The sequence below is a fragment of the Acomys russatus genome, chromosome 13, assembly GCF_903995435.1.
Source record: "Acomys russatus chromosome 13, mAcoRus1.1, whole genome shotgun sequence".
Taxonomy (NCBI): domain Eukaryota; kingdom Metazoa; phylum Chordata; class Mammalia; order Rodentia; family Muridae; genus Acomys; species Acomys russatus.
In genome coordinates, this window is record NC_067149.1 from 27264106 (window position 1) to 27277908 (window position 13803).

The window sequence follows — 13803 nt, forward strand, 5'->3', positions numbered from 1 at the left end:
TTCCGGAGCCCTCAGAGCTCATCTGAACTTTCATGTCTTCCCAGCACGAGGGTAGGCTTTCCAAACTCGGTCTACGGGACCAAATAAGAGGTTAATAAGAAGTGGCAACGGGAAGGAAGAACGCAGGCCCTGGTAACTGATAAGAGTGACAGTGGCAGCCCTTTCTAGTGTGTCTTCAAATATGGAGTTAAAGATCTTTAAAAAAAACTAAATTTTGATGCCTTTGAAAAGAAAGAAGCACAAAATAACAACAGGGGGTTATTGCCTGCAAGCCACGGGGGAGAAACTCCATAATTCTTCTTCTCCCTTTTGAAGGCTGTGAGAAATCTGATTCAAAAAAGCAACAGCAGACGGGGAAACCTCTTGAGGCTGTAACCATTTCCTGTGATCATGCATAATGTGCCTCAAAAGTGGGTTTTTACCAATTCTGTTGATCAATTGCGCCTCCTCCATAGCCCTCCTTTCTTCTGCTGTGTTTACATCTGCTGTGACTCCATGACAAGCACTGTCTGAGACTGTGAAACAGGCCTGTCATGTTGATTTATGGGCGCATCAAACCCCAACTTGTCCAAACTGAAGCTCGCAGTTCATTAATTAGAGAGTTGTGACTTTGAAGTCAGCTTTCAGACTGTGGTTTTTAACATTTGGCTTAATTTATATGCTCTTGAATGTGGATCTCTAAGGGGAAAAACTGAAATTCCCTCCTTGTCTTTGAACTTCTTTTGACCGCACAATAATCATTTCTTTGTCCAGAGTGATGCCTGCAATCCTAGAGTCATTAAGGCGCATTGAACTGCCACTGATGAGCAGGCCCCGCTGAATTAGAAAAACAGCCAGGAAAACAAAGCTGAGAGCCTTCTGCGGGGTGATATCTCACAATTACATGCCTTCCCTCCCTGTGCCATTTCCATTTTAATTACTGTTAGTCCTTTAGATTTACATTTTAGACACTTTTTAATCTGTTCCCTTTTTTATTAGAGCAGCTCCCGGTGGCGAGCCACTGTCCTTAAGGTTGTGTCAGCATTTTCATTAATATGCCTCCTCCCCTTTACCCCAAAACTGCCCCTGCTCTGCAGGGGGTTTACAAGCGGCCTGCTAAACAGGACGCAGGCTGGGGAAGCTTCTTGGCAGACCATAGAGAGCGTACCCAATTTGTGTAAAGGGAGGAGCCGGCATGGGAGAGAAGACTGGGTGACTCCCATGGGTAAAACCAGCCTCCATACTCATGTGAGAAACAGGGATTATGGAGTCAGTCACCTGGCAAGACTCTGCCACGAGAGCAAAAGTGGCTAGCTGTGTAGGGTCGCCAGGAAAGCCAAGACGCAGGGCAGCGTGCTGTTCATGTTTTGTTGCAGCAATGGCAGATACATAAGCAAAAACCTTTGGAGCACTGTGAAAATGCAGAAGAGTGGGAGGATATGATAGTGAGGCATAGTGGCTCCCAAGGGTTCCCACGATGGACAGCACCCTCAAGTCCGTGGCAGCACACAGAAGGTGAGGTGGGAACCCCTGGGACAGTCTTACCGCATATGGGTCTACTACAAGTGTCACCTGCTTGGGCAGAGAGGCCAAATGCAATAAATTATACACTACAAAGAACTGGGACATAAAAGTAAATACAGTGTGGTGGTTTGGAGGCTTGTTGTTGTTGTCGTTGTTGTTTTGTTTCCTCAGTTAAGTACAAATGGCCAAGCCAGAGTCTGCTGACTTTAACTCATGTGCTTTACTGCACACGCTCGGCAACTAGGACGTGCTCAACATGCAAGAAGGTTACATGAAGACACACGGATGGTTCATCACGTTCTAAACGCCTTGCTTGCTCGCCTGACCTCACGTAAGTTAGCTTGCCAATGCAGAAGGGCCGTTGCCACCTGCCCAAACACTTGAGTTCATAACACAGACAAACTAATAATTAAATGATGAAAAAAAAAAAAAAAAAAAAAAGGTTAAGTGTTCGTCCTTTTCCCATTTTGTCCCTCCCCCGGCCCAGCTGCATGCTGGTCCTCGGTTGTATCAAAGGAGCCCAGAGCACTGCTCATGGTACTGTCCCCAAACAGAGGTACACGGCTGTGGTAATGTAAAGTAAGGAATCGAGAAATCGTCGCGCAAACGGGACGATAACTCTTGGTCTGAAAGGCGAGAACCGATAGGGTCAGCTGAGTTGGGCAATCATTTAAAAGATGAATGACAGTTTAATAGCCACTAGATAGTCCCCTGAGATCTGTGGTTTGAAAGTAAAATATGCATCATCGGTACCTCTTTCGGCTGTTTTCCAGCATGTTGCTGTTGGAGAAGTTGAAGCTGCAACTGTTCCTGTTGTTTTTTATAAAATTCTTGAAGCTGCTGCTACAAGGAGAGAAAGGAGGGGCGGTAAGTAATAGAAGAGCGCAGCCCACTGTCCCTCTCCATGCCACGCACAAACTGTGACTTGAAAAATAGCATCCTTTTATCTGGAATGGCCTGACCTTTTACTTTGAAACCCGACAATAAATTCCACGCACACTGACTCTTCCTGGCATTAAGGTCTGAGAAGTAATCTCAAAAATGAGCTGATGAAAAACATACCATTTTCTATACAAATTAATTAAAATAAGGCAAGGGATGACCTTCGATTGTACAACAAAGCTGAGGTGCCCTTGCAGGGTCTGGTCAGTCTCTGGTTCGGGCTTTCTAAAGTAAGGGAGGAGGGGCAAGGAGGGTCCCACACCTGGATGCTCCAACAGTGGTGGCAACTTCCTGAGTCCTATACAGTAGTGATTTCTACCCCTGTAGCATCGTAGCCGTGTCTGTTGGGTTTGGGTTGCTTCTTAAGTGTGAATATTATGTCACCAGGACACAGAGGCAGCCACAAGTTTATCTGAGTAACACCATGTGTGTGAAAAGTCAACTCTGTGCCTTGAAATTAATATAAACTCCGAGACGCTTCTTTGCGTGTCCAAGAAAACAGCTTCCTTAAGGTTAGCTTTGGAGTTGAAGTGGGGATGTCAAGCGCTGCCTATATATATAAACTTGTTTCCAACGTGCGCCTCACCCCGTGCTGCTTTGATTTGTGGCATTTTGAAGCCTCTTGGCTTACCAAATGAAGGCGTGAAAAGCCACGTAAGCCTAAAAGATCTTTTTCTCCCAAGTCCAATTACAGTTCTAATCTCAGCGCACGGGGCAGTCTCTAGACAAGGAGCCCTGGGCCTGACGGTGTCATACTCTTCCTTCAAGGGCATGGAAGCCACACTTATCGCTCAGGGAGCATAGCCTGCCATGTTCATTCTTCGACAGGGAAAGCAACTGCGCGGGTGCAGAGGAGCTGGGGGCTGAGCTGTGCGGCTCTGGATTCTGCAGGGGGAAGGGGGGAGGGGGAGGAAGGAAGGGGAAGAGGGAGGGAGAGGGGAAGGAGGACTATTACCTGTTGAAGCATGAGGGCCTGCTGCTGCTGGAGGAGGACCTGGAGCTGCTGGGGGCTCAGCACTTGCTGCTGGAGGATCTGCTGCATTTGTTGAGGAGTGATAACCTGAGGTGTCATCATAGCCACTGACACGGGGACCTAGAACATGAAGGAACGGGTGAACGGGAAGCCAGCGAGCCACACATGCCCTCAGCCTCCCAGGTTCAGCCTGCTTCAAGGACTGACCAACTTCCCACACAGCACAGTGTTTGTGGTGAACAGATACAGCCGCAAATCCTATGCAAACCCTTGGGCAGCTATCACTGTCAATTTTACAGCAATGTTGTTGCTAAGGTATCCAACGCAGGGCATCACAAATGCTGGGCAAGCCAAGAGATGTGGAAGAAAATCTTGCAGCCAGGATGGGCTCTGGGCAACCTTGCCACACCTTGACCAATGTGATCAGGGTTAGGGGCAGAGCCATCCTTGCCCTTATTAACATCAGCTCTCTAGTCAAAAAGAGCTGTAACAAGTTAGCCCGCGCTGTAGTTTTGTTTTAGGGAGGAAATTAAGGAGGAACAAACAGCTTTGTAGCCACAGCCAGCATGGCCCACTTCACTTATGGACAGTGCTTTTCAGAATCATCAAGGTTCCTTAGGTTTGCGCTTGGACACACCTTCTGAACTTAAAACACAGACCCTTCCTAGGATGCCTTTTACCCTTCCTTATTCACAAAGCATACAGATGTCTCAATTCTTTCATATTATGTGTGATACCGGTAAAAGCCGCTTTCCATGACATTTCAGTGACAAACAGCTACAGTGATGAACTTGATAGCATTTCGTTTTCGCAACTGTTAACACGTTTCTGCACGGGCATCTCTGCAAGGAACCTGCACACTATATCTGAAAGGATGATGTCTTGTTCAGATAAAACACTGACATTAAAATGACAGGCTGTCTTGGCCAAGGTTACACAAATTGTATTCAAGCGGATACCTAATGACAATGCTACAAATTCTGCGAGCTTTCTAGAATGTAATTTAGCTATTCAAAATAATCACCACACTTGTGTTTAATTTTCAGACTACATGAGAACCATTTTGTCAGTCCCCGTACTCCAAGAAGACTATTTCATGAAAAATTACCCCCCCATAAAAAGATTTAAAAAAAAAAAAATACCCATACACACAATAAAAGAAAAGACAAGAGCTGAATGTCTCCTAAGAGTAATATTTAAGCATCTTACTTTTCTTTGGTTTTCAAGCAAATGCGCTAGCAAGAAGCTGGAGGCTGCAAAGGATATATACTTTGTTTAAAAGGGTCTGCTGTCATCTCATGTATTACAATAAAAGGTAATAACATGTTTTGCACTTTGCCTGTATGCCACTTTAAAAAAAAAAATCCTGCAGACAATAGCTGATCAAAAGATAAAAGAATTAAAAAAAAAATCTTTCGGGGGAACAGTAAGCAAAAGAGAGAAACGGAGTGTTAATTTTATGTAACATAATGTCTTAATATGCAGTTTATCTTGACTTTTTCACATGACTTGCCCTGTCATTTGCATATCGAGCTCTCATTCCTAATTTCACACTCATTATGCACTGATGTCCCGATTTCTCAGCATCACTAATTTTGATGAACTAAAAATGGTTCCTGAAGGTCAGATTCACGTCCAGTGAACATTCTTCCCAGTTGGGGTGGTGTGTTGTGTGTTGGGGGGAAGTTGGGGGCAGTTCACGTGCAAGCTTCACGTGTTTAGAAAACACTAGCTAGAACACTCAAAAAAATTTCATTAACCCAACTCGGGGAGGTCATCCATGAATTCTTCTTATTGCAGTGGTCTTTTAAGTGTAGATGTAGTTACACTGTAATTTAAAACAGATGGGTATGTCTGAATATTTTTATATGCAAAAAGGGACAGATGTATATGAATGGATAAATTATCCTTTTAAAAAGATAATTCGCAGCATGAAATATCACCAATGATTGGAACACTGAACTTGCGTACAGTCTAGGGCAAACGCCAAGAAGACATTAGCAAAACATCTAACCATCTATGCATTAATTCCAATTAGTCGACTTTGTCTTCATCCCGAAGAAACTTTCTGAATTTTTAAACATGCACTGGGTGCCAGTTGCTATCTCAGGAGCTCCTGAAGCCAACATGTCACAATAGAAGTTTACTATTCCTTGAGAGTCCCATGGCCATACAGGAGGCTCACTGAAGCAAACAAAGGAGCCATGTTTAGGATTTCTTTTTCTCTCTGCACTTCTTGGATGACGTACAACACAAATACTCGTGAGCCGAATGGCGGATGGACAGGAAAACCCACAGGAACAGGGTGGTGTAAAACCCGAACTGGTGATGAACACGAGCCTCACAGCACCATGGCAGAGAAACAGGACAGAAACAATCTCTTCCTAGCAATTTTTTTTTTCCTTCAAAAAACCCTGGAGCCCCTGTGTTAGAAAGGGACGTTTCCGGGGGAGGGAAACACTGTAGGGGCCGCATAGATGCATGAATGTCAAATCTTCTCCAACTAAATAAAGAGTGCATTGTACAGTTATACATTATACTTTAATAAAGGTGATTTAAACCATTGTAGGTAATGTGTTTATTTTACTGGCTTTTTAAAAAACATCATATAACTTTAAAAGCCTTTTACTTTCAAGCCTGGTTAAAAATGTGTCTTTTAAAACAAGAAAAACCATGGTCCCTTGACTGTCAGCTAAAAAAAAAAAAGGGTGACCAGGGAAAGCCTGACAGGTGCAGGTAATTTTTAAATCCCTGCAGAGAGCCAATGGTTTCCAGCTCCTTTCCCCACAGCTACTTCTTCGCTGTTGGCAGCCGAGCTGCAGAACAGTAGAATGAACTAGACTCTCCCCTGCTTGTTCCCTTTGGACACTTTGATGGAGGGTCTGATGAGTAATAAAACGCTTCAAGCAGCAGGCGCAGCCCAGCCAGGGCCAGGCACAAGAAGCCTGAGTAACCCTTCCAACTAGTGGAGTGGCCCCTTAGTGGTCAGAAGCGGGCCATTATATCCTGATGGCTTGAACTTTGCTTTTACTATCTGAAACCACAGTTTCACACCAGTTAGCTTCCAGCCACCAAAGTGGGCAAGGAAGCTTCATTTACAGATGCAGTAAGATGGGTTTTGGTTTGCCCCCCCCAACCCCCCTGCACCCCTTCAAGTTTCTGCTCCAAATATATTAGGGCAAGAGGTTGCAGCAAGGTTTCAGAAAAGTACCTGAATGGACCAGAAACCAAAGAGGGATAGAAAAGAAACAAGAGGGGGGAAAAAAAAATTGGAGTACAGTTTAAGGTTTTAAATACTTAAGAATTATGGCCTATATATCCAATCCCTGATTCCCAGTGTCCAGCTTTCTCATGTAGCTAGTCCCTACTAATACTAGGAATCAAAGGGCACGCAGTACCAGCGAGGGGCTATTACAGCCCACACTTTATTACCCATTACTACTGAGGTCATTAACAGCAAGAGTGATCGGCCTAGCCCTCACCCTATTGATCACTGTAACTGCTATCATTTAATCCTGTGTTGAATGTCTGGAAAGCGGCTAAAGGCACACGAGAGAGAGTGGTTTAGCATTGAGAAATATGGTCAAAGCTTAGAAATTACACTTTGATTCATAAAATCTAGGCAGTGGCTTAAATCAATAGTATTTAAAACAGTCATGTGAGTTTTTAACTACGGTTGTCTAATATTTATAGGGCCCTCATTGGAAGTGTTCCACGAAAACTAAACTTGGTCCCCGCCCCCCCCCCCAACCTCCTGACACCCACCTTACCCTCCTGGAGATGAAAGTCCGTTCCTAATGTTTCATGTAGCTACAAGGGCTTGTGCCCTATCTCGGAGTTGAAGCTAATTCTTGGTTTTTCCTCAGAAGATAATTTAAATATAAGGCAAAGGGGGAAAAAAATGGTCCCTGGTACTATGGCTGTGTGAACTGTCTGCGTATACAGAACTGAGTGCGCTTCATGGAGCTGTATGAGCTCACAGTGAATCACAGGAGGCAATTTATGAAGACCTAGAACGATTCTGTCTAGCTGCCTTCAGGGATCAGAAATTCGAATAAAACTTCTGGCAGACATTTAAAGAGTGCTAGCATTAAAAAAAAAAAAAAAAAAAACTGAACTTAAACACACATGTGCACCCACAGTTAACACTCTTTATTTGAGCTTTCAGGGAACATCATGAATTTAAAAATTAAAAATAAAAAAAAAAAAGATAAAATTGTAAAAACAGTGCAGGATATGCTGTTGCCTGATACCAAGTGGGGTGTGGCCCATCCCAGGTGCACACCAACCTGCCTGAATGGCAGAAATAAAGCTGCGCTTGGCCATCTGAACGTGGCTAGTATGGGCCTGCTGCCCCTTAATACCAGCAGCTAGGGAAGCATCTTTAGCAGCAGCACGGCTGGTAAGGGCTCAAGTGCTGCTGGCACAGTTTTCTTTTCCATCAAAAGGACTCTATAACGTTGGAATGCTTGGAGACTGTTAAAGAATGCACTCTGCTTTTTGCTTTCTCTTACTTCCAAAAGTGGGGGAAGGTAGGCAATGGGCAAGACGGGTGTTGAAATTTCAAAAGCAAACAAACAAATAATAATTAAAAAAAAAAAAACCTCATAGAAACAATACTTGGTTCTAATCTAGGAGACAATTGAAGGAATTGGGTGGGAGGCGAGATGACACAATATAAATACTGAAAATAACATGTTATCATTTCTTTCTCTCCCTTTCCTTTACACTGAAGTTAACTACAAGTAAACACTGGCCAGAGTAAATACACATAGACTTTGTACGCTCACCTCCTCTCATAATTACTATGTATACAAATCAAGTAACTAAGACGGTACAAATGTAACACTCTATTTTCATTATCTTTTATAGCATTTCCATTAACTTATTTTCAAAGAATTATTTGGAAACTGTTTTCAACCTCTGATCATAAGCCACATGTATGCCCCCAGAAATGCACGTGCCTTCCATATTTCAAGCTGTGTTTGGGTGGCAACTGATGCGGTCAGGCGATGTCACCCAGTCAGCCACACAACGAGAGCAAAACAAATTAAATTAGAAGGCTCTAGAATGTCAAAACAAAAGCAAACAAAGAAAATGGCTCTATTTTAAGAAAAAAAGGAGTTATGCCCAATTCCTAGGATCATAAGGAAGCTAGCATCTATCTCTACCAGTAACCACCTGGGAAAACAGGACAGCTTTCAGAGTTAATAACTAATAGATATAACAGATAAGTAGACCAAAAATAAAAGGCCAAGGAGCTTCTATTCTCTGTGTCAGTAAAAAACAATTTATAATGAAACTAGGAAACAAACAAACAAAATACAAAACTTAAATCAAATACCAAGCAAGGTAGCTGTATCAGAAAGTAAGGGAAAATGTGTTTCTGACACAATATTTCTATCTTTAAAAAAAAAAAAGCCATGGTATTCATGTGACAAGTATAATTCTCTTTCATTGTGGAACGCTGCTTTTTGTATAACTCTTTTAGACTTAGCTATTTTGCCATAATACTATACAAAGCATTAAGGCAGGTAATGGTTATTATATTAATGCAAAACCATCTAAGTAGTCACTCATCAGCCTAACTGTTCTCTCAGCAACAATACAACCACCTATTAAAATTTTAGCAAAAAAAAGAGGCCTCTTTAAAATGCAATTAGCATTTCATTTTTTATCACTTTGTTTATTACATTCTATCAATGAGAGGCTATCTTCCTTTCACATAGAATTGTTAAGTCCAGTACTTGCCTGCCAGTCAGGAGTGATTTCAGGTTACCAAGCCCAAGAAGCTATCTCTCACACAGCTGAGTTCTTTTTGTCTTCACATTAAAAAAAAAAAGGTAAAATTCATATTTGTCTACAGCACAGGGAGTGGAGGCTGCCCTGGGCTTCTCCACCATCTTCCAGGCAGGCAAGGTTACGCCACTAAGTGGCAGCTTAATTGTTTTAGCTCTAATAAATATCAGTTGCATTTGCATAAAAATGTAAAGTTTACATAAATTAAATCGCTTTTCCCATTAGCAACTGTTAAATACAGGAAACAATGGGAGCTTTGCACAAAAATAATCACTTGCTATGAACTGATCTCTTCAACCTCAGAACCATTACTACTGCCATTTTTATTTATTATTATTATTTATTATTATTATTATTATTATTATTATTATTATTTATTATAAAAACAGAGAAATTGCCTTTCCGTTTCTTTCTCACTTTTATTTGCCTGTAGGTGAGCTTGAAAACTATTTACTGTGAGTGAGTAAAAACACGCTGACATTTCCTATTAACAAAAGCAGCAAAATCATTTTTAAGTGCAGAGAAAGGGAGGTGGGGGTGGCTAGTCCCAGAAAGTTCCTTAGAAAAGAAGTGACCCACAGCTCTTTAACTCTTGAAGGGATGGGAAGAGACTCTGGCTAAGTAAGTTCTCTTAACAGAAACATTACAAACAATACAAAAGACACAACTGCATCAATCCTGTTGAGAAATACGCATCATTAAAGCAAGCCACAAAAATCTGTAGATAGTTTTAGATCAAGGGTTACTGTACATGGGGAAAAAATAAATGTTTACCTTCCCTCTATAAAACCATTTTTCCCAAAACTAAGAAATAAATTGATAATTTTCCTTACTTCAAAGTAACTAGCACAGGAAATATGAGAGAAATTAAAAACAAATAAATATCTCCCCTTATACTATTGGGGAGCACTGTAAATAAATTTAAACACATAGGTAGGCCCTGATGAGGTTACTCCAAAGTTGAATATGGATTTACTAAGGCTCTACCATTTTCCTTTCACCTTTTCAAGAATTACTTACGCAATTTCTCACGCATACCTCCAACACCTTCACCTGATACCATCACAGTTAACCCAAGGGGTGCAAATGAGGTTCTAATGAGGAAAAACATCAGTTGCTTCTCTGACAAATTTTTCCATTCATTGATTTATTTCTAATAAAGATAAAAACCCAACCTAAAGCTCCCTACATGTGAAAGGTCAAAATATATTAAAAAAAGAAGACCCACCTCATGAAGAGGTGTGACAACTAAGAGCAACTGAACAATTAACGCTATCTTCAGGGCCAAAAAAGAAAGAAAGAAATTAAGCTGCCACAACTGTAACAGGTTAGATTGGGGAGGTTGGGGGGCGGGGGGGAGAGAAATCAAATTTTAATGTATTCTCCCCTGTGTCATCTTGTTTTGTCAAGACATCAAATAGAATTGGGAAGTACAAAATAACAAGCCCTTGAGAAATCACAGAGGCTGACCTTTTTGATGTTGTTGATTTACCTTGTTCTCAGTTATTTGAACAATGATGTTTCAGATTTAAGGGCAAGATACAGCTTAAGAATTAAAACAGGGTACCGAGGTGTCCTAACAAGCTCACCGGCACTTTCAGCCTGCATTCTCACCGACTCGCTGCTTCAGCCCAGTGTGAACATGGGGCCTAACGCAGGAGCTTGATAATTCTCTTTTCACTCTAAATTAATTTCCCACCCAAACAACTGCCAGGTTGGAAAAGGGACTCAGAAAAGGATAGTCCTTCCTATTATCGAAAAGGAGAGGCCCAAGTTAGCCCTTGCCAGTAACTCAAGGCCCCACGATGTACCGACGGATGTTTAGCAATGGGGGACCTGAGTTCTCCGTGTTAAAGGGAGGTGGGCTGGAGGGGAGCCGAGTGCACTCTGAAACGACTCAAAACAGTGTTCAAGGAACCCCATGCTGTCCTCCTCTCAAGCAAAACAAAACAAAAAGCACCCAAAAACTTGCACCAAACAACAGTTTTAGCTTACAGGGTCAAGGCTTTCTACAAATATAACAGTACAGATAAGCATTAGGTTAGACTTCTTGCCCCAAATAACCCTAGAGGTACAGTTAGACATCTTAACAGCAGCACAAGTGCCAGCCCTCCCTGAAATCTTATGACAATGACACATGCAGAATGACTGTGTATGTAAGCATCCTCTACCAAGGCATATATACTGGAATGAAAAGACGCAGCAGCTAAAGGTATCTGTTTTAAAGACAGTAAAGATAAATAAGCCAATGTTTGTAAGCACTAGCTATCATAAAGACCAAGACAGTTAGCTATCGTGGTTATTTGATGATTGTTAACTCCTTGTCACTGGCTGCAGAGCTTAACGTGCAACACACAGAAAGACACAATATATGCGTTTACTCACTCTAACCTTTTCTGATCAACTGTTGCTACGGTTTTTCCTTGACTGTAAATCACAAGGAACTACCTCAAGGGGCTTCTCAGTATCACTGTTTCCCCAGTTACTCAGAGCGCCAGTCTAAAGTTCCCCTTAGTGATGTTCATCCACAACGAAACCCTGTAACACAATGAATTTCTCTAAGCTTCTTTCTTCTGCCAATACAAACTGTACTCAGATTTTAGTCTGAGCTGGGAATCTGGCCGCTACATTCCCTCCTGATTCAAATGCCACTCCTGCCACGTTAGCCACGACAAAGCTGGACTTTGATTGCTTTTAATTCATCTAGATTTTAATTTCCCTGTCTCTTGCCATTGTGTGGAAGCTGGCTGAAAAGTTGCAGAACTGGTCAGTGTCATAAAGGAGTTTATCTTTCAAGTGACAGCTCCTGACAATGTGCAAATGCAAGGCTATGATGGTGAGGGTTTGTTTTTAAGGTACATTTAACTGCAAATACCAAAAAATAATTTTGTAAATCAACTATTGTTATCATAAGCTTTCTGATGATTTACAGTTTACCAACTGAGCAAGGTTATGCAACCCTGCATGCCTTTAGATGCACCACGTTAGCTGGTTGAGATTTAATTAAGATCACAGCCTCTAAAATCCCTGTCAAATGAAAATTCAGAGAAGACAATACTCTCTATAGCTTCATGTACAATGTTGCCATTCGATCCTTGAAAAAATATGAGTTAATCCACGTTTCTATGGCTGCAGACAAAAAGTTCACTAATTTTATTTTCTTTTGACACTTAGGTTGTTTTCTATTGTTTGCCATGAGATCATTCCCCTTCTAGGGAGGGAAGGGGGAAAAAACGAGAGTGAGACATGCTGCAGAAAACATAGTTGACATTATTATCCGATATTATCATAGCTTAGCTATGATGTCATCAATTTTCATACAAGCAACCCAAACTCAAAAGTTTCATCTGATGAAATATGTTTATTAAAAAACACAACACAAAAGCCTACCTTCTTTCAGTTACTTGGATTAAATCACTGACAGGCTGTGTTTCCCATCCCTTTAAACAGCCAACTTTCTGTTAAACAGGCTGCAGATTTGGGGAGGAAAGGTAGGCTCTTTAAGCAAATTGGCGAATACAGACTCCACTCCTAGAATTCTGTACAGAGTCCTTATGGCTGGAAAACAAATGTCTTTTATACATTTTTATTTCTTCTACACTAGAATGGACCTGTGCTAATTTATCTTGAAGGAAAAAAAAAAAGGGGTGGCTGAGTGGTGTTTCACAGTGAAATGCATTTTAATTTGTATCATTTCGATATTTACTTGCTTATGTCATGCCTTTGAAATGACAGGTGCTTGCAGTCTTGCTCTCGACGGCCACTACACAAATAACTGTCTTGCCTGAAAGGGCTAATGCGGTACTAATGAACAATAAATCAACTTTGATTATCAAGTGTCAGCCCACAGACTTCTATCACATCCCAGGGATACTGGCAGCCAGTGTCTGGGCAGGCAGGCTGTATTTTGGTTTCATTTTTACACACTTTTCACTGAAATGTGTCAGGCAGCTACAAAGAACCACATAAAATAGAGCCCCCCCCCCAGTTCTGCAAAATCGCTCATCTTTATTTGTCTTACTGAGAGATGAATCAGAAACACCCAAGATAGCCAGCTAATTCTCTTAGGCAGCAGTAACAGCAACACACATCAGACCCTGAAGTCGAATCTTAGCCTGATTATGTTCCAGGACTTTAACACTGACAGGCAAGTCTGTAACACTTTACCACACACTGCATAGATAGATCTTCATAGAAAATAGCTAACAAACAAACAAGGCTAGAGGGGCCTTAGAAATAAATAAGTCACTTGCATTGTTAACTGAAAAAAAAAAAAAAATGGAATCGTCTGTCTTTTTACCCTAACTTCCTAATGATAAAATACATGTAAGCTTTTTTCCCTTAGGCAGATTAGTCACTGATAGTATGATTCACGTTTCCTGTTATCAGCCTTATTTTTCCCCCAAATGTGTCACTTTCAGAATGTTGGAATCTATGGAAATGAGGTGATTTGCATTTTTAAATGGGCTTGATTAGAACATTTGGTCTGTGTGGACGAGCCTATAGCAATTATCAGACATTTTAGTTGCAACCGGAAGGCCTTGAAGGAGTTAACCCCAGGGAGGAAGAGACTACACAGAGACTGC

General features: G+C 41.6%; 1 protein-coding gene across 14 annotated transcripts in view; it reads right to left on the reverse strand.

Annotated features, from left to right (window-relative positions):
• Foxp1 (forkhead box P1) overlaps window positions 1-13803 on the reverse strand; it is a 602856-nt gene that overhangs the window by 84984 nt on the left and 504069 nt on the right. For 12 of the 14 annotated variants that reach the window (XM_051154977.1, XM_051154979.1, XM_051154989.1 and 9 more), the window contains 2 exons: window positions 3401-3538; window positions 2257-2346 (listed from right to left, as the gene is read on the reverse strand). In XM_051154977.1, the coding sequence (XP_051010934.1) occupies window positions 2257-2346; window positions 3401-3538 (228 nt within the window). The remainder of the gene's footprint in view (window positions 1-2256; window positions 2347-3400; window positions 3539-13803) is intronic. The other 2 variants (XM_051154986.1, XM_051154984.1) reach the window with 1 other exon arrangement.